The sequence below is a fragment of the Papio anubis genome, chromosome 18 (assembly GCF_008728515.1).
Source record: "Papio anubis isolate 15944 chromosome 18, Panubis1.0, whole genome shotgun sequence".
In the NCBI taxonomy this organism is placed as follows: Eukaryota; Metazoa; Chordata; class Mammalia; order Primates; family Cercopithecidae; genus Papio; species Papio anubis.
Window position 1 is genome coordinate 37,422,539 of NC_044993.1, and position 22,028 is coordinate 37,444,566.

Consider the following 22,028-nt stretch of genomic DNA (forward strand, 5'->3'; position numbering starts at 1 on the left):
AGACCAAAATGTCAGTACCACTCAGGTTGAGAAACTCTTATCTAATATCGCCAATTAGAAGACAAAACAAGACAAGGAAGAGAGAATGAGGTTTTCCCAAATACTGAGAAATTTAGGAAATGATATAAAGGAAGATTACATATAAAATGTAATTGTGAAAGGAGTTGAAAAAGTTACCAGCATTCAACTCTTACTGTTGGTTATGATAGTGGGCAATCTCTTATAACCCAGTAGCTGCTTTGCCTTTAAATGATCACTGGTAAATCTTTCAGGACTTAGTTTTTCTAAGTGAGAAGTAATATTAACAAAAGCACATTAAATTTCTCTGGGCTATATTCATGGTTATACATTTCCTTATTGTGTCACTACTACTGGGAAAAATTGTGAGCAATTTTGGTGGGAGTATATAAAAATTATTCTGGCCTACACTTTGTTGTAGTAAATTTGTTCATCCATTCAGGATTTTGTTTAATGTGTAAAATAATCACATGGTAATTTCCTAGTTCTTGAAGATATAAGGTTTGATATATTGCCTTCTCTGGCCTGATACATAGTAGGTGCTCAATAAATACTTTTATACTGAGCTGACATCTTTCTCTTCTTATGTGGTAGTCCTAAGATCGAGGGTAACATCTTTTAAAGGTTACTTTTATGGAAAGTGATTGGAGCTGTTGAGGATCCTCAAGTTCCCCAAGGCAGTTGTTAATAATTGGTGGCCCTAAAGGAGCTTGAATTTCCAAAGAGACACTTTAGCCATTGATCTTCTTATACTATAATCTTCACTCATAGGAAGTTATTATCGACTAACTGTGAACCATGGTGAGTGGTAGCACATTTTGATGCATCAATTATGTGGGTCAGAGGTTACTTTAAAAATAGTCTAGAGGTCCTTGGTATCTTGTCCAGTGGGAGATGGCATCTTTTTGGATCTGAAGACTATGTGATGATTCTAAGTTTTGGCAAAACCTTGGCCCCACCACCAGTACTCTTCAGGAATGGTTTCCATACTGTCACCCTGCAAAAGAACCTTGGTTTTGTTTTGTTTTTGTAATGAAATATTACGAGGAACCTCAATTTATAAAACAAATGGAAATGGAGTTGATTTTGTTAAAAGAGGATGATGGCAGTAGAGATCCCAGAGTCTCATTCATCTCTCTCTGCCAGGACACACCTCTACCATGAAGATACCATGGCTCTCTAGGGCCCAGGTTTTCTGTCAAGCATTCACTAGCTAGCCTGGGGGCCTGGGGAATCATTCTTATGTGTCTAAGAATGAGTATAGTACTAGTATCTAATGCAGAAAGCAATCTAGGGGTTTAAATTAGAAAGTGCATATTAGGCTTAGCACAAATGCTGGCGCATAGTAATAAACGCACAGTAAAACTTCCTTTTTAGTACGGTAAACCTTGGCTGTCCATCAGCAGGAGCTCCCCAGCAACAAGATCCATAATAAAGGCGTAAATTGCAGATGGAATTCAGGAAGGGCTGCTGAAGCCGAGGAGACACGCTTCTTGGCCTTGTGTTTGGCCATGAGAGCCATCTAAAAAATGCTCTGGGTGTGGGGTGAGTCAGTCGAGCACCTATATGTGCAGATTTTCATAGACACTGGAGCAAAGAGAGCAAAGTAATTCTCTGCTAGTGAGAACACTGCAGAAATCAGATGATCACATTCCATGGCCGTACCAGTTAACTAATTTAGTATTATACAGTCAGAATTAAAATACTTCATTTAAATGTGCCCTGGAATTTGTCTATGGATACTTTAAAACATCTAGATTTAAATAAGATGGAAAGATTTTTAAAAAGCATTCTGGGTCGGGTGCGGTGCCTCATGCCTGTAATCCCAGCACTTTGGGAGGCCGAGGTGGGCAGATCACTTGAGGTCAGGAGTTTGAGACAAGCCTGACCAACATGGTGAAACCCCATCTCTACTAAAAATACAAAAATTAGACAGGTGTGGTGGTGCACGCCTGTAGTTTCAGCTACTCAGGAGGCTGAGGCAGGAGAATCACTTGAACCTCGGAGGCAGAGGTTGCAGTGAGCCGAGATCGTGCCATTGCACTCCAGCCTGGACAACAGAGTGAGACTCCATCTAAAAACAAACAGACAAACAAAAAATAAAAGCATTCTGAAAGACATATAGGAAGAAGAAAATTTAGAATAAGCTAGATGGCATAATTACCAGTAGTTTGGGGGTGGAAGTTATGTCAGGGAGCAATGGTTACACTTTAAGAGAACATGGAAGACTGAACAGATAGCTCAGATTTTCTAGGAGAAATGAGTAAATGTGGTAGAATTCCAATAAAAAAATAATAATTAGGATGAACGGATAACATAAAATCCACACAATCTGCAGAAAGACACCTGCAAGTAGAACATAATATTGTAGGAATAATGAAGGAGAACATTGCCAGTGATACAAGGGAGTGTGGTGTTCTGATACTCGTGACACTTCCCTCCAGGATTTCACAGTAATTATTCAGAAATTATTAAGAAATGGAAAATGTATGTATTTAATATTCTAACACTTGTTGACGGACTCTTTTAACCACTTGCATTATCTTCTTTTTTTTTTTCTGATTAAAGTGTTTTAGTTTTTGTTTACTTTTGTTTTGTGGTCACAGCTTATCAAAATGGCATACACACGTACATAGAAAAAGTTGCAACTCTCCCCCGCTTGCCCCTCCCATTCTACCCCTTGTAATGTAACCATTGTTAATGTTAGGATACACATTTTTTTTTTCCTCAAAGGAAATGAGGCTGTCGTATAGTGATTTTTTAACTTTCCTTTTATGTACTGTATCTTGGGTAGGCTAGTGGTTCTCTACTGGGAGTGGTTTTGCCCTGCCAGGGGCAAAGTCTGGAGACATTTTTCATTGTCATGAAAAATGGGAGGGACGTCGTTAGCATCTAGTGGGTAGAGGCTGGGGATGCATCTGAGTACCTACAATACGCAGGACAAGCCCCCTCAATATGCAGGACAAGCCCCTACAATAAAAATTATCTGGTCCAAAATGTCAAGAGAGCTGAAATTGAGAAACTCTGCCCTAGGTCAATGCACATAAATCTAATTCATTATTCTTAAAAGCTTCATAACACTTTGACGTATGGGTAGACCATGATTTATTTAACTAGTTTTCTTTGATAGATCTTCTTACTGAGTGGCATTTATATATTTAATACGAAGAAACCAAATGCTCCAATTTAGTTATTTACAATTCATTCTGCTTCTTTAAAGAGCAAAAATAAGCCTTATCAGAAGGACTCAAAAAAGGAACAGTTAAGAATTCATAGGCTTGTGTATAAAATTAGATTCTGGGTCACTGTGAGTCAAGAGAATTTGGTTTCAGCAAAATCACAGACTCACTCCAAATGACATGTCTTAAAGTAAGTCATTTGAAAAGCGTGTCTTCATTTTTTGATTCTTTGGAATTAAAAAAAAAATAGAGAACAAGCAGCAACAACTCTAAGGCCTTTCTGTATGACTACCAAGAACAGAGAAAGTTTCATGTAAAGTAACTGCAATAAGTTTCAGAAAAAGCTATTTCTGATGATCTCTACCATCTTTTTTTAAATGATTTTTTACTTATACGTATTTACGAAAAAACTCATTAGTACATTAAATCTTGGTGGATTGAACAAAAGAAAACAAAGTAGGTTTAAATGAAAAAAGTGATATCCAAACCAAAAGACATTGAATGACTTCCAGATGCCGCTGACAATGTAATTCAGAATCGGAATGACCGTCTGGTTAACCACAGAGGATTTCACAGAAAGGGTGCCCTAAAGCAAACAGATGTTTGCTCTGTGAAACTAAAGCTCTGTGCTTTGCTGGCCCATCCTCTGCATGTCTTGTGCATTTCTGGGAGAATAAAATAAAGAATGGCTTTGCCTTCTCTCATAACAGCTATGTGTGTGGGAAGGATGGTAAACTAATGGATGAGCCTGAATGGGTGGAGTCTCTGCTTCATTCCTTTCTCTGCCACCAGTTTCCTCAATCAGAAACAAGAGCTAAAGATTATATTTAGTTTTGCTAATTTCCTTTCTTCCTTCTTTTTTCCCTCCCTCCCTCCCTCCTTCCTTCCTTCCTGCCTTCCTTATCCACTGACAGTTCTATAATGAAATATTCTGGACTAGATATTTGGATTTTGTGCTTCTCACCTTTCAACTTCTTGGCATAGGTCCTTACATTTAATAAATGAACGGAGACCATCATCCTGCAATAGGTCAGACCTATCAACATTGCAACAGTTCAAACCTATCTAAGGAGATGCTAATCTAATCAGTTCCCTGATATCTGGAAAAACTGATATCTTTTCCCCCTTTGCTGCTGCCTTTCTAGGATCAGAGCCACACACAAGTGTCCCAGTACCGGCAGGATCCCTCCCTGATCATGCGGTCCATCGTCCACATGACCGATGCTGTGCGTTCTGGGATCATGCCTCCTGCCCAGCTCACCACCATCAACCAGTCTCAGCTCAGCGCCCAGTTGGGGTTGAATTTGGGAGGTGCCAGTATGCCTCACACATCTCCTTCACCTCCAGCAAGCAAATCGGCCACTCCCTCCCCTTCCAGCTCCATCAATGAAGAGGATGCTGATGAAGCCAACAGAGTAAGTTAGAACTGCCTTAGTGTGTAACCTGCCAGAGAATATGGAATCACCCCATGCTGTTTGAATTTCATTCATGGTGTTACCTTGTTTTTCTTCATAGATTTGGAGTAGCATTTAAATGTATGATGGTTTGTTGTTTTTCTTCACTGTTTCATTTATTTTCTGTAGAAAGTATATTGGACTGGAAATTGAGAGATCTGGCTTCTCCTAGTATAGCTGTAAGGCACTGGACATGTTATTTAACTCTTGTAGGCCCAATTTTTCTAATCTGCAAAAGGAGGGCTTGGACTCCCTGCTACAAATTTCTAGAAATTCTAGACATTCCAGAAATTCTAAACTGCTCTGGTTCTAAATTAATGTCCATGTGAGCAAGTTTCATCCAGTGTGTCAGTCAAGCTGCTGCCACATTTGACAGCCTTGCACCTTCAGTGATGTTTATCTCTGAGTTCATTCTCATCGTCTTACATTTTTACCTTCGTCATGGGAAATGTATAATTTTAAATGATACATAGTTTGAAATAAAAACTGCGTTCCAGGTATGACTTTTCCAAATGCTTAGAATAATGAAAAAGAGTACTGTAATAGTACATAATTACTCATTAGTCACTCATTAATTACGTGCTGTATACCTACTCTGTGCTTGGCATTTTGTTTGGTTCTTGTGATATAGAGATGTATAAGAGAACTACTGCTCATGAGACTCCCCACTGGAGATGAATAGCAATGTTTAAAACTCGCTCCAGATGTGATTAGTGATATAATTGATGTATCTGGTGTGCTGAGATTCTAATCGATTCTACTTGGGAGAGTGATTTGAGGAAGACTTTACTGACAAAGTGATATTTGAATTAGGTCTAAGAGGATGAATAAAAGTTTGTGAGGCAGAAGACAGAGGCCAGCATTTTGGTGGGGGCTCATGAGGAACAGTGGAAGTACATGCTATTTATAGGTATAATGAAGTTTGATATGGGGGAAGAGAGAAATAGAAGCTGAAGAATAAAATGGCTTAAATGTGGTGGTCTTTCTTCTGTTGTTAGCTGAGAGACGATTTATTATTTGCATCAAGGAATGGCATAAGTAATTTATACTTTAAAGAGACAACTTTGGCTATATATATAGAATGCCTTATAAAGGGAGGGACCAAAGAAACGGCAATTAATTAGAAGACTCTTTTGTTATGTTTCGTTTCATCAAGGGAGGGAATGGACAGGAGGTACCAGGTTAGCAGGCGTTTTAGGAGTGAGAATCATAAACATTCTAAGGATTTGGTGATCCACTGGAATTTGAGGAAGAGACAAATTGGATTTTAGTCTGAGAGCCAGAATGGCTATCAGCAAATGAGAGGAGCAACCCACAAAGAGAGGAGTGTTCTCCCCTATGGGGAACATGAGAGTTTGGGATGTTAGAGTTGAATTTGAGGTGCTTACATTGGAGTCTAGAACTCAGTTCATGGGAACTGGAACTATAGATTTTGGGACCATCAGCACATGGATGAGAAGATGTGAAAGTAATCAGGACTTCTGTCAAGGACAGAACCCTGAGCATCATTTGTTTCTAAGTAGCAAAAGGAAGAAGAGGAGCTAGAGAAGATTAAGAGTGATGAGGAACAGGGGAGGGAGTTTCGAGTGACGCTGTGGAAATCGAAGGGGTTTCGAGATGAACGGTTTAGTCTATAATATCACGTTAGCACCCCCATTGGGCCCAGGAATGGTAAATGCACTGACAGTCTTCTCACATTCACAGAACTTCAGTCTAGAGGATTGAGAAGTAATGGTTAAAGACTCTTGAGGGATATGAACAGATGGGGTTACATAACCGCTTAGCCATTACAATTCAAAGGGATTCCTTTCCCTCCACTCACACGTCCGTGGATCTTCATACTTGCCGCTGTACCAAACAGAAATTGTCATCTTAAAGAGGACCTCCTATGGGACTCCTAGCTTGCTCCATTTTAAGCGAGGGTCTAGGTTTTGTGTAACGACAATAAAGCCAATTTATCTTCATTGAACCTTAGCTGAGAAAGGAAGATTTAAACTATCATTGATTATGTCTCTTTGGGGTAAATCTTTTTCTCCAGCGTTCTGTCCGAACCCTTTTAAGTCAATGACACAAAAATTTCCTTAGGAGAATTAATTCTGAATTTTTATTTAAATTGTGAGACTCCACGTTTCTGGTTTATTCTTAAAAAGTAATAATGATTAGGGCACATCATGGTTATCCAAGAAAGGCATCAAAGGTGTTTGACGTTTGAATATTGTTTTACAGAGAATGAAATTGAACTCCTCTCACTTGGAAAAAAAGCTCCTCTGGAAAGTAATAGCATCTTGCCATTGGTCAGGGTATTGTGGCACTAACAGTGCCGGATTTTCTTCCAGGAGAAGAATATAGTTGTTGGACTCAACTAGAAAAATGTGTGTGTCTGTATATAGTTTTTCTTGTTCAAATAATGTTTTTCATTGAAGTTAAACTTGGCTCCAAGTGAAGCTCTAACTGAAAGGCATCTGACTGTCTTGGAAATTCACGTTCATTAAGTAGAATTAAACAAGTCTCACTTATTTTGAAAATTTAGAAAAAAGACTATGGGCTCTAGAGAATTATTGAATTAATTGTGTGAGTTATGAAAGATGACATTTTGGAGGAGAAGAGAGATATGACTTAAAACCACTTGAAGCTTATAAACTGCTCAGATAAAGTGTGGATGCTGTTATCACTTAAATAGTGCAAACAATAGGCTCCCCTAGAGGTAGGCCAGTGGTTTCTTAACTCTTCCCTGAGGGTTCAGAGCTCTCTAAGAAAATTTCCTTACTAAGAATTTTAGTAAATGGGAAAAATTCGAAATGACCCTCATTTAGAAAGTAAATAATACTCTAGGAAAAATTTGAATTAGAATTCAAGCCATTAAAAAGCCAATCTGTTAGTAACTTGAATCTATCTTGGTTGATCTTGCCCAAGGCTGGCTTTGAGAACAGATTTTGTCAAACATTGCAGGATTCTTGGTGAAGTTAACTGCAAAATTATCTTTGATATTGTGATCCAGGGGAATAAAACATTTACAAATCATTTCCCTGCTTCTCTGATAAGTATATTAAATGATCAGTGAACTTAGATGATGGTAGCGGGTGAATATGGAGCTGCGTTATCTTTAAACTAGGAAACTACACCCGTATCAGTTTATGGTTCTGATCTCTCAGAGTTCATCTGGTGAATGTGTGTGAGTCTCTGTGGTAGCATTCTTGTGAGCAGGGTTACTTGCCACAAATAACAAACATCTTCTCTTTAGTCTTCTTAGTGATTTTTAAGTATCAACTATTGCTCCTTTTTTTTTTTTTTTTTTTTTTACAGGTTTTTAATTTTGTGGAGAATATCAATTTCACTTTTATCTCCACTTAAAGTAGTTTTGACATTTTTACATTTGCTGTTAATATTTAGAAAATTATTGTTATTTTAGAAAATAAAGATGACCTTGTCCTTATGGAGCAAGTATAGAAATTGGAGCTAATTTCCATTTGAGTTTCTGGAGAGCCATTAGCAAAGTAACATTCTGGTAAAATAATAAAATCAGCCTCAAAAAACAAATCAATTCAGACAGATCACATATATGGCATGTGACTATGGCTAGGGACCTCATTTAAAATATTTGAATATGATCAACATCCTGAATATTATTTAGGTTTTACTTCTAAAACCTCTGAAAATACAAAATACTTTGCTGATGTATACATGTGTAGTATAGCATCTATATAGCATTGCCTGGTACAGAGTGTACTGTTTTTCATCACTCATAATTGCTATTTAGAGCATATGTTGTGAATGTATTGAAGATACTTCTGGGTCTCATTAATCGATGTTCTAAATGCTAATCTCTGCTGTCTGGTTAACTCCAAGCAAGTTTACTCCTCCCCCGGTTTTGGTGGTGATTCATCTGTTGATGATGCCTAACAAAACCTTCAAAGAACAATTATGGATCTGAGTTAAGTCTTGTTGCATTCTCTGCAAGTACATTCTAGGCAGTGAATTTTCTTCCTGCTTTGCAGGCCATTGGAGAGAAAAGAGCTGCTCCAGACTCTGGCAAGAAGCCCAAGACTCCAAAGAAAAAGAAAAAGAAAGATCCCAATGAGCCACAGAAGCCAGTGTCAGCATATGCCCTGTTTTTCAGAGACACACAGGCTGCAATTAAAGGTCAAAACCCCAATGCAACCTTTGGAGAGGTCTCAAAAATTGTAGCATCTATGTGGGACAGCCTTGGAGAAGAACAAAAGCAGGTGAGACAAAGACCCATCAAGGTTCCATAAATAAACCTCATGATCATTTAAAATATTCCTCACACCTTTTCTGAGTGCATGTGTTCACTTAATATGATTGCTTCTTTTGAAAGCCTTTTCTAAGCGATGGAATTTAAAAACCTAGACGTATAAATCTAAACAACTCTCCAGTTATATTGATTTCTCTGTCAGCTTATGGGTGCATGTTCAGAACCCATTCAGAGGAAGGCTGGAAGAAATCCAGGCAGTATCCTGCAAGCATAAACTTTTGATGATAATCTTTTCATTTTAAATAATGTGGAATGTTTCCCCTTTTGTTCAAAAAGGGCACTACAAAGGGATTAGGTCCATCCCGCTTGCCTTTCCATTGATCATCTTTCTGAACCCTTGTGCTGTCCTGGTGGGTTTCCAAACTTTGAAGCTGCCTCTGCGTGTCTCATTATTGTCACTGGGCATTTGAAATTTTATTCCAAGTTCATTTTAAAGCAAGGCAGTATGAGAGGTATTCAGAAATTAGCCATGCTGGTGGGAGATACTTCCTTAGGGGCTTCGTCTCCTCTCCTTCCCCTTGCAACTCCTCCACACAAATGAAGAGAAGAATGGGTTCCTTGGGGGTCGGTCCCCCCACTTGCTCCTTGCATGAAACTCCAATTACCATTAATAGAAGTTAACTTTTACATATGCACAGAAGAAGAGATCAACCCTTATGAGTGATAAAATAGAATAATATTTTTCAGGAACGAAGAGTGGAAAGTCCTTGATTTTATTTACAAATCATGAACTGATTTCAGGAACTCATTCCTAGGAGCTTGTTTTGTTGGGATGGTGCAACATTAGAAATTTCTTGTTAGTTTGCACTGAGTTTATTACTGTAGACAGCAGAGTGATTTTCTGTCCCAGAAATATAATTCTGAGGGACTCGAAAAGTGCCACACCTAACTTTTAAACTCTGGAGAGAAAGATGCATGTTGATCGAACACCCAACTATCAGACCACTTAAGAAAAGGAGAAGCCCAAATCATGTTTAATATGCTGGAATTTTATTTATGTAACTCAGTGGGGTCACTAATGGAAATCTCCTAGCTTGGATGATTTCTGACTTTTAATTTTGCTCCAAAAGAATACCAAGGTTGAAATGCTTTGCTCTTTTCTCTTCTGTCTTCATCATTCTACCTGTTGTTTTTATCCTCTGGTTTTGGTATAGTTTAGAAAGGTATCTGAGGGAAAGAAGACATTGATGGAGAAACTCATTACTTTCTCTAAAGTAAGCCATTTGCAGCAAAGCTTATTCTTCTTGCTACCTTATTTATTGCCTTAGCATGAGGTTTTCAGCTGTTCTCAGGAAAAAGTGATTCTCAAGGAATCCGTATTGCAACTGGAAATCTTTTTCTTATTTGCGATAGTAAATATAAAAATTGTGCTCCAGTGAGGGTGGCAGGGTTCTGTTTTGTTTTAATATCCGTGTGTGTGTGTGTGTGTGCGCGCGCGTGTGTGTGCGCACGTGTGCACACGCTAACATTTAAAAATCAAAGCCAAGGAGACCAACCTTTTTATGTGAGTTGTGTTTATGTGACCTAATTTGTGCAGCAGTTATTTTATAGCTGAGAATTTATACGCTAAAGGTGGTGCTAATTGTGGTCTTTTAATAGGTATATAAAAGGAAAACAGAAGCTGCCAAAAAAGAATACCTGAAGGCCCTGGCGGCATACAGGGCCAGCCTCGTTTCTAAGGTAAACCTGGGCAGGGGCGGCCAGGGTCCGAAATAGTTACAGCATGGAAAACAGCCCTCAAGCATTGAAAACATAACTGCAGCTCCCCTAAAAGCCGATGGAAAGGCATCTTGAACAACTTGTAAACTTAGGTGTTTCCATTAGAGATTACCCAAATGATGATCTGAAAATATGAGTTAACTTAAGCGGCCGAGTCTAAGTTGTTTCTGAAAGATTTCCCTGATCTTTATATATGTGTATGTACCTATATATATAAATCTTAAATAGGCTCTTATGCTTTCTTCTGGTCAGAGATTGGGACCTGTGTTAATGTCCTCTGCTTAAACTGGGAGGTATGTTTGTCAGGCATTTTTGGACATTATATTATAAATTCTCCTGTGGTAATATGACTATGATAGGGGGGCATTGCATTTTTGACCAAACTGTTCCATATCCTATAAATAAATAAACCTCATGATCATTTAAAATGACATTATATTCCAAGTACTAAACAAAAACTATATGTATTATATAGAGAGTATACAGTGGACCTTGGTGTGTTATAAAATGCACCAATATCCCAAGCAAATGTCACTGTAGATTATAATTACCTTAATCCAAAGGAATATGAGTTGTTACATTATATTAACATTTAATTAGCTTTTTCTCTTGCCTTTATAGGTTTTAGAGGTTTTGGAAAGGATAATTTGATATAATATATTTTTGCTCTAGATAAATTTTTTCTGACAAGTAGAGATACAATTTCATTGTCACTGTTGCTGTCTCAAGTACAACCTAGGGTCTCAAAGACGTTTTAAAAGGGTTCATTCCCTTTTTTCTCTTTTCACCTGAGTTGTTTCTTCTTTATATTATCTGTATTAAGTACTTGTATCAAGATCTAGCATTTGCAGCTGCTCAGAATCAGATCAACAGAGGTCCTCCTCTCTTTGTTGACGGCTATTAGGACACTTCCCACTTCATTAGATAGAGAAAACATTTATCAGGTCAATAGCGAAACCTCTTTCTCAGACTCTGGAAGACACATACTGGAAGATATACTGATGTTGTACTCAGACTTGTACATCGGCAAAGAACAGCTCACTGCATGGGCTGCAGATGTTAAGAATTAAAGTATAGTTGGTGGTTAATTAGATGGAGTGAAGTGAATAGAGCAACAGTGTGCATGTACTTCTTAAGTGGATCATTTATTCATTCATTTATCCAGAGCAGGTATAGGTGATTTTGTGCATTAGAGCATGAATAATTGACTGTATATGGATTTATTTAAACCAAGATCCAGTATCTCAAAAGGCATTCAGGGAGTATTAACCATGATTGGGCTCATGAAGTCTGTGAGTGACTTAGAAGGGATAACTTAAAACTTATACATTGCATGCTAGGATCAGGATTCAGAAATATTTTCAGACGAAATTCAATGGCACCAAAAAGGAAACAAAAATCAATAGGAGAGAATTTAGAAGGAATAAATTTAAAATAGGGTTTTGTTTGTTTGTTTTTTAATTCAGTAAATGTGCTTTGAGAGGATCCTAAATCTCTGTTCAAAGAACTGTGAGGCAACGAATATGGTCCTTTAGGTATAAGTTTAGAATAATTTCAACCTGAACCCAAAGTGTGAAGTGATCGCACAGGAAGCAGCATCGAATTGTACAGTGATTGTTAGACCACTTCTAAAGAATTGGTTCTGTTTTGGATCCCACAATGTAAAGAGAGAAGACAATCAACTGATGTCTCTCTAGAGCGTTGCCTCCACGATGGTGAGGACTGAAAATCACATCAGGTTAGAATAACTGAAAGAATCAGGGAAGCAAGGACTTGGAGGCGTATGATCTTAGTCCTCAAATATAAGGGCTGTCATATAAGAGAAATGAAGTCGATCTTTGTGCCCAAGAGAGGAGAACTCATCCAAGGGGTGAGCTTACAGGGAGCGAGAGTTCAGCCCCAGCATCAGAAACATCAATAGGGTTGCATCATATGCACATTTAACTTATGCCTCTACACGCGGAGCCTCAGACCTCCCCGCTTAAGATATGACTCTGCTATCCCTTTTAATCTTTACAACAACCAAAGAAATTCATGGAAGCTTACTATTAAACCATAAAGGAGCAAGAAGACAGGCAAGGAAGAACTCTGCAATCATCCACCCATCTCCATTTACCATTAAGGCAGCATCTTAAAGGCACAACTGTGCAACTGAGCTGCCCAGGTGTTGAAATACAGACTTTCTTTGTGTTTTTTTCTTTAAGACTAGCTTGTTAATTTTTAACTACTAGAGTATATAAGAATTATGTACATGCTTACTGTGTGTATTCTACTTTATGGGTGATTTAATGGTTTTTTGAAGACAAATTTGAATATTTATAGGTTGCTTCTTACCCTAAGACCTTAGAACATGACCGTTCAGGAACATGCAGCCGCACTGAGTTTTGTAATGCGGAGAGCTGTCCACTGAAGGGGAGTGCCTTACGATAATGACATGTGTTCAAACAGAAGACATCAGAGGTGGCTATTCCTACACACTGGATGACTCTATATGAGGTTACATCTCGGTTTCTTTCCAACAGTAGGATTTTATAAATCAGAGTCATAAAAATTTAGAAATATACAATTATTAAAGATAGTAGATGGCTGCTTGATGTCTCCTAGGTGCCCCTGCAACACTCCCCCCAAAACATCCTAATCAAATGAAGAATACAAGGAAAAAATTGTCTTTGGAATGAATCATTCCACTGTTGCATTAGTGGAAGAATTTCCTTTTGTGGAGGCAGTGAAGTGTTTTTAGCACAAAAAGTAGTACTTTCTCTCTATGTTCAGCCGTATATCTGCTGTTTATCTTTTAACAGGCGATTTGGTCCCATGAAGTTGAACATTTCCCCCTTATCTATGACTCCTTTAATAAATTCTGGAAATCTTCAAAAATAGTTGATGAACTAAAACATTTCTAAAATTGTGAAAACTTCAGTTTGGTATCTCTGAGGAAACCAATAATGGTTTTCTTATATTTGAGTGAACCTTGTTATAAATAACCACACAATACAGGGCTTTCAAGTATTCCAGTGGCCATTTTCTGGTAATAGTAATTGTTAACTAATAAAAATAGCTAATATTTGTTGCTTCCCATGGACCAGGCACTTTCTTAAATGCTTAACATATGAGTTCATTTAATTCTCACGACCTCTGCACAAGAAAAATATCATATAACCTGGCCGGGCACGGTGGCTCACGCCTGTAATCCCAGCACTTTGGGAGGCTGAGACGGGCGGATCACGAGGTCAGGAGATCGAGACCATCCTGGCTAACATGGTGAAGCCCTGTCTCTCCTAAAAAATACAAAAAATTAGCCGGGTGTGGTGGTGGGCGCCTGTAGTCCCAGCTACTCCGGAGGCTGAGGCAGGAGAATGGCACAAACCTGGGAGGCAGAGGTTGCAGTAAGCCGAGATCGTGCCACTGCACTCCAGCCTGGGTGACAGAGTAAGACTCCATCTCACAAAAAATAAAAGAAAAAAGAAAGAGAGAGACAGAGAGAGAGAGAGAGAGAGAAAGAAAGAAAGAAAGAAGGAAAGAAAGAAAGAAAGAAGGAAAGAAAGAAAGAAAGAAGGAAAGAAAGAAAGAAAGAAGGAAAGAAAGAAAGAAAGAAAGAAAGAAAGAAAGAAAGAAAGAAAGAAAGAAAGAAGCCGTATAACCCAATGTTACAGATAAGAAAACAGGAACAGATGAGTAAATTAACTTGTCCAATGTCACAAAGTTGTTAAGTCAGAGAACTGCGTTTGAACTCAGGCAGCCTGTACTCTGTTGCCTTTAAACATATGGTACTCAGTGGTAAGGTCCTTAGTACAGAGTTAAATGCAGAAGAATTATTGCTGTTAAATATGTGTATGAGTTATCTTTTTGCCACAATAGTGCTGTGTAACAACCATCCCCAAAGCTCAGTGACGTGGTACAAGATGAGCATTTATCTTCAGAGAGTGCCAGTTAGCTGGCTGGTTCTTCAGATCTAGGCCAGGCGTAGTAGAATCAGCTAGTCTTGCTTTTCTGTCTGGGGTCAGCTTGCATGTTGGAGGGGCTGGACTCATTCACATTGATCACAGTTGGCTGGATGGCAGTGAACTGACTCTTGGGGTGGGTAACTGGGCCACATATCTGTCATCATGCATATGGCAGGGGTAGGCTTGAGGCCTCATCATGGAACTGGGACAGTATCACTGCCAGGGCATTCTGTCAGCCAAAGCAAAGGCACTAGAGCAGCCCAGACTCAAGGAGGTAGGGGATTTGACTCCACATCTGGGAGGAGTGAAAAAGTCACAAGACAAAGAGTACAGATACAGGAGGGTATGAATAATGGTGGCCATTAAAAAAATCAATTTATAATATCTAAAAATGCTTAAATATTTTAAATACTTATGTATTGTAACAGTCTGGAATTTTTTCCCCCAAAATGCAGGCTGCTGCTGAGTCAGCAGAAGCCCAGACCATCCGTTCTGTTCAGCAGACCCTGGCGTCGACCAATCTGACATCCTCCCTCCTTCTCAACACTCCACTGTCTCAACATGGAACAGTGTCAGCATCACCTCAGACTCTCCAGCAATCCCTCCCTAGGTCAATCGCTCCCAAACCCTTAACCATGAGACTCCCCATGAACCAGATTGTCACATCAGTCACCATTGCAGCCAACATGCCCTCGAACATTGGGGCTCCACTGATAAGCTCCATGGGAACGACCATGGTTGGCTCAGCACCCTCCACCCAAGTGAGCCCTTCGGTGCAAACCCAGCAGCATCAGATGCAGTTACAGCAGCAGCAGCAGCAGCAGCAACAACAACAACAACAACAGATGCAACAGATGCAGCAGCAGCAACTCCAGCAGCACCAAATGCATCAGCAAATCCAGCAGCAGATGCAGCAGCAGCATTTCCAGCACCACATGCAGCAGCACCTGCAGCAGCAGCAGCATCTCCAGCAGCAAATTAATCAACAGCAGCTGCAGCAGCAGCTGCAGCAGCGCCTCCAGCTGCAGCAGCTGCAACACATGCAGCACCAGTCTCAGCCTTCTCCTCGGCAGCACTCTCCCGTCGCCTCTCAGATAACATCCCCCATCCCTGCCATCGGGAGCCCCCAGCCAGCCTCTCAGCAGCACCAGTCGCAAATACAGTCTCAGACACAGACTCAAGTATTATCGCAGGTCAGTATTTTCTGAAGACGCATGTGGCAGACGGATTTGCATATACCGAGGAGAGTGGCATAGGAGGGTAAAGCATATGTGGCTGAAACCTGTAAGTTGGTGTTGGTTATGCAGAAATGTGTAACAGATCAAACGGTCCTCTCAAGTGTCTATTAGATAGGCAATAAGAACTACAGTGTAGCTGAGTAACATCTTCTAGCTGACTATAAATCACTTTGTTTTTAAACGAGAAAAGCTGTGCTCTTTTATGTGATGCCTTTTTTATTTATTCAGGCTATACCTACAATATGTGAATCAAACTGTTTAATGAATCCTGGGACATATTAATGACTATAAACTGGCCTCTCTGAGTCATAGAAAATGGCCTTATTTCTCTAGAAGTGAGTAAACCACACTTCCAGGCTATCTGAACTTCTGAAGCCCTAAAAATAAAAAGCACAGTTGTAACTACCTGAAATATGAAGATCCAGTTTCATACAAACATTTGTATGACGTGAATAGTTGATGGCATTTTTTTGTCATGAAAAAAAATAATGTAAATCACAGACTTTTGCCAAAGCTCTTATTTTTTTCCTAAATCTCTCCAGAAAAAAAAATGCAAGTGATTAAATTCAATTATTGACTTATTCACACTTTTTATCCATGACTTCTCCAAATCAAACCACAGTATATGTTGTAACAATATCTATGGCCACTGTTAGCCCATTATATTCATTCCAATTAGAAGAAAAGAAATGTGAATATTATATTCCGTGTTTTGAGTGACAAGTTTCGAAAAATAAAAACACTGTATTTTTAAAAGGGAAATGCACTTAAATGAGAACAGTTATTACAAAAGTTAAGATTTAAAAAGAAAAAAGCAAGAGTTTTTATTATGATGTAATACCAGTAGACTATTTAAAAGGCACACCACATCTGAATAATCAATGTAAATATTTTCTTTCAAAGTTGTAAGTTTTCATATCATGTGCTGTAAAGTTTTCCTAAATGAGGCTTTAACGTAAACACTGGTGACATAAACCATTCATTGCTACGTTGCTTATTGTGTTTTTATGCTGTTTTATACTTTTTTATGAGTTATGATAGCAGCAATTAAGTTGTTTGTATTTTGCTTAACTAAAACAAAAATGCTTTTATCTTGCTATAGAATAAACACATTTCAGTAAAAACTGTGGACTGTATTTTGATGCAACAACAAGGAAACTGTTCACTTTTCAAATAAAATGATATGTCAGATTTCATTTTTGGTTCCTTGAATACATGTAAGATGGGGAAATATGCCACATACCAAGTTTCATTTCAGCCCAAGCATCATCTTCCATTTTTCAATTGGAAATATGATATTTATGGCCAAGAATACACAATGCATAGCCTGAAATGAAGATCCTTGAAAAAAAGCAAAACAACCCATTGGGAATGTTTGTGTAATTGTCTTTTTAAAAAGATGCAAGTACAAGGTAAGTATAGCGAGAAAAAAGTAATCGTTTTTTTGGCGGGGGGGCTAGAACTACCTGGGTATTGTGGTGTTATTACTATTAAAATGGATGGTGAATGCTAATTCTTAAGCCAAAATAATTATTTCGGTGCCCATTTATTCCCCCCTTTTCTTGCTCTGTAGCGGTTCCTCTTTGAGAGCAGTGTGACCACTATCCCCAGTTGTCTTGCATGATTAATTACAGCATCTGTCCTGTCAGAAGCTATAATGAAGAGGTCTTGATAAAAATTGCAAATTACCACTGGCAACAGTCTTAAACTGCTTATGATAAAATGAAAATTAAAAACAGCAAGTGTCAACCCTGACCAGAATCCTAATCTGGAAAGAATGAGGGTGTGCGTGGTGCGCTTCATAGCTGCTGTGTGTGAGACATTCAAAAATAATGGAATATGGATCCCTCAAAGTTGTTGTATTTCAGAGAATATTTACTGTATGTTGTGGGTTATGAATAATGAATTCAGCTTTCAATATTTCATAATCCTCTCCTACTCTGTATTATGTACAAATATTGAACAGCAAGAGATTCTAATTATAAATTTATGGATTTCTTGCTGTAGAAAAATTTATGTCTAAATTGAAGCTTTTCATAAGATGTATTAGTTGACAGGTATCAGTGTTCAAACAGCCTTAGAATGATGCCTAATTACAGCTACAAGGGAGTGATTGTATTCCACAAAGAAATGATCTGCTAGCATCAGACCCAGCAGAAGTAGAGCTCGAATGGTAAAAGATTTTCTGTGAATTGAAACTAACATTACATAACAATAACCATTTTATATTCTGTTGTGAAACCTTTAGACAAATGTCTTCAAAATTAATTGCTAAACTACATGTGACAGTAATTGTGTATTAGTTCTGTAATTGTCATTTTGAAAACCCATGAAGTATTGCTTGGAAAAAAATGTCACTAGTGATAAGACTTAATTGCAAGTGAAGTCTGTTTTCAACTGTTTGCAGTTAGAAGCAGGTGTTGTAACATCTATTAAATGATTTTTATAAATCTTAGGTTTTATCACATTTGATTAAATGCTGCTAAGCCAGTGACGGTCAATTCCAGAGGAAAAAAAAAAGCTTAATGACTGCAGTTTATAAAATTAATTACCAGACAAAACTATATATTTAAAATGTCAAAAGGCTTGAATCATAAAAAGAATTCCTCAACCTTGTTACCATATTATTGTTTTCAGGATTCACAAAGCATGTTATGTATCCATTTACTTTTCAGTTTATACATATGACTGGTTTCTATTCCTAAGACTTAAGTAAGTACTTGGTGCACTTTTTCTTTTGTTAGAGGTCAGAAATAAATCAGGATAATGAAAAATAGACATGAGAAATGTGGTATCTGATTAGTGTCACACCTAAGTGGCCTAAATGCCTTCCCTCTTAAGTGGTCTACAGACACCCCCCTCACCCCCACCACCTCCATCTCACACACACACACACACACAACCACACGCACACACACACACCCCTTGTCTCTCCCAATGCCATGTAGACATTATTTTATTACTCTGGCTAAACATGTTCCCTTTTTGCATTAACCTGTACTGCTGTATGATGAAAGAACATAAGGCATTTTCATTTTTAGCTGACATGGGGTCATGAGTTCCCGACTCAAAGAACAAAAGCTTAAATGCCTTCATGGAGCATAATTTCTGCAATATATTACCACCTGACGGAGGTTTGAAGGCTTTCTAGACAGATGGATTAATATCTCAAGTTTAAGTAGAAGTCCTCCACTGTGTCCATTCAGTGAGCTTTAGACATTTGAATGGTTTCTTTCCCATTTCTCACTTCATGGAGCATTTTTCAGCACTGGACTTCAATATAACCTTTCCTTCCCCCCCCCCACCCCCTTTGTTTGGCTTTTGTTTTGCAACAGCTGTTATTATCGTTTTTGGTCAGCTGTGATTGCTGGAGGCAAAATAGGACCAGATGGTGTTTTGCTATGCATGAATGGAGAGTTAGAGGAGTTGGGATTGAATAGGCCAAGTTTGAATGGTGTCTATGCACCACCTGCCTGCCTTAGCTGTGGCGTACACATCACAGTAGCATGATCCGTCTCAGACCTACTAGAATCGGATGGGAAAGTGGAGAGCTGGGCTGGATTTTCCCCATATTTATTGATCTTCCATGCACTAACAGAATAATGCAGTGTACAGTCAATTTGAGATAATTGGATATGACACAGCATGGACATGTAATCTATCACTCCAGAATTCTGGTTTGCTTTAAGGATCTGACTACTCTCCCAAATACACACACACACACACACACACACACACACACACACACTCAGTACTAGCAAAAAATGGGCTAAGTAGACGCAAGTTAAAAAAATATCTAAAATAGACCTTTAGGAGTCTGAGGTTTTGAGAAGGGAAGACATTGAAAAATGTTAATGTAAAGTGAAGAAAACCTGGTATTAATAGAAAACCCTTATATTTGTATGTTATTCTTCAGGTATTACACATTTATAAAAAAATGTGCCTTACTAAGAAAATCAAACAGATATACAACCAGACTTGAATTCTCTTAGAAAATATTCTTAAATATATAAATGTTTTCTCCCCATCCCCTCGAATATAGTTAGCTTTGCTGATTATCTGAACTGACCTCAAAATAAAGACTTTCCCTGAATTTTAAAGCCAATGAGCGGGTTTAATCCTTGTAGTTTGTGATCCTACAGGTGTGTGGGTTGTGTGTCAGTGTGTGTTACTGAGGAAAAGCTTAACCATCCAGGAGACAATGACGTCAGATATGCAGACAGACAGCTCCATTTGCCTGAGGCCTGAATTACTTAAATTTACCTCTGCTACATGCAAAACACTGTGATAGGTCCCAGAGAGATGCAAAAACAAATAGTGCCTTCTGTTTATTTTGTATATGTTTGAAATTTTTCATAATAAATGTTTAAAAAATAAAATAATAAAATAACAAAGCCATAGTGAACTTTAGGAGCTTTCATTTTTTATTGGGGTGGAAAAGATACCCAACAGACACAATGATTTGTGTGCCTCTAAGAGCCATTTTAAAGGTGTGGTTTTTAATCTGAGAAAATTAAAATGTATTTAGAAAGGGGAGAGACTGCTATTGGAAAGCTACATGAAATTATGGGCATTTAAGATGTGCCTTGGAGGTTGTGTAGGATCTCAACAGGCCAAGATAAAAGTTATCCTGGTAGAAGTAGAAGACATCTCCAGCCAAGGGGAGAGCAGAGAAAATCCATTCAGGTTGAAAGCATGGGCACCTCAAAACAGCAGAAGAAAATCAAACAAAATTGGACACACAGCTTTTGTGGAGGTGAGCAGGAAAAGCACTGGAGAGGAAGTGAGGGGTCAGATTTGTAGAAGATCTGCTGGGGAATTATGATGAACTCAAAAAGCGCTGAAGGCATCCAAATAAGGCAGGTATGATGAGAATTAATTGAATGCATGAAGGCTGAAGGGTTTAATCTACTTTTTTTAGAGGGGAGCATCCAGGGGGCACTGAAAGCTGAAAGAAAAATGGAACAAGATGACCACTTGAAAATGTATGTCAATATTTCATTATTCATATGCATAAATGAAGCCATCGCTTCATGTACTTTCTCCTCTTTCTCATGCCACTCCCATCTTCCTGGTGCAGGAACACACCATCAACAAAGCCAAATCAAATCAAGGTGTTTTTTTCGTGTGTGTGTGTGTGTGTGTGTGTGTGTGTGTGTGTGTGGTGGCAACTGTAGAACAAGCCTTATCCTTCCATTAGCATCGAGAGAGCTCATTTCTGTGTTTCTGCTGTGAAAAGAAAGCTATTTTCACCACTGGTAAAAAGTACCTCTTGGTGCTTGAACTCAAATGTGATGAAGGATGAAAGAAGCCCTTGCTTTGTTGCTGAGTAAAACCTCAGGCAGCACTGGGAGAGATGTTGGTTACGGTCTCAATTTAATTTCAAAGAAGAACCTTCACAGATAGAAAATGTGAATGTGGATGTACCCTTCTTAGCAAAGGAATAATGCTCTTTTGTGAAACATATCATTATCCCTGGCATTTGTATAGCACTCTGGACTTTTCAAAGCAGTTTTCTGTGTATTACTTCATTTGGTTCCCTTTCTAGATAGGGCAGAGTTAACCTCATGTAACCAATTAGGAAACTGAGGCACAAAGGGGGTGGTGGCGGCTTGTTTCAATATCTCTTTGTTTTTAAGAGGGATAGCCAGAAATGGAATGGATATGTCCTCGCTCTAGGTCAAATATTCGTGTGTGTATGACATATGTATTTGATACAGATTTATGCCTATCATATATTTGTATATAAGATGTGTAAATATATGTTTGTATGTGTAGCTAGCTAGATGACACATCCATCACAACACTGAACAGAAACATTACTCTGCTTTCCTCATGGCGAGGCAGGCAGTAAGGTAGAGTGAGTGCCACAAGTAGTAGCCAACATTCTCAAAGGGGCTTAATGCCACATGGCACTTTTTTTGGTGTGAATGCTTTCCAGTCTATTTTCTCTACCTCTCTGTCATTCTTTTATATTCAAGCAAACAGCTTTGATTTGTGGGGTTCAAGTGTTATGACTGGAGGTACTACAAAAGTGCCAAGGCATAGTATCCTTCTATATGTTTAAAAAGAGAAACAAGATTTAAGGAAGCTTGAGATGGGTGAGCATCGGGAAAGTGTTCATTGTTGTATATTGTTTATGGAATCCAATGAACCGCTCCAATGTTGAGCATGAAAAATCTAAGACAGTATAGGGGATGTAT

The 22,028-nt window shown here is 38.5% G+C and overlaps 1 protein-coding gene across 2 annotated transcripts in view; it reads left to right on the top strand.

Annotated features, from left to right (window-relative positions):
- Nucleotides 1-17,574, top strand: part of TOX3 (TOX high mobility group box family member 3) — a 109,158-nt gene extending 91,584 nt beyond the window's left edge. For both annotated transcript variants that reach the window (XM_021931960.2, XM_021931961.2), the window contains exons 4-7: nt 4,343-4,612; nt 8,647-8,874; nt 10,524-10,604; nt 15,043-17,574. In XM_021931960.2, coding sequence (XP_021787652.2) covers nt 4,343-4,612; nt 8,647-8,874; nt 10,524-10,604; nt 15,043-15,795 — 1,332 coding nt within the window. In that variant the 3' untranslated portion in view covers nt 15,796-17,574. The remainder of the gene's footprint in view (nt 1-4,342; nt 4,613-8,646; nt 8,875-10,523; nt 10,605-15,042) is intronic.
- The last annotated feature ends 4,454 nt before the right edge of the window (nt 17,575-22,028 follow it).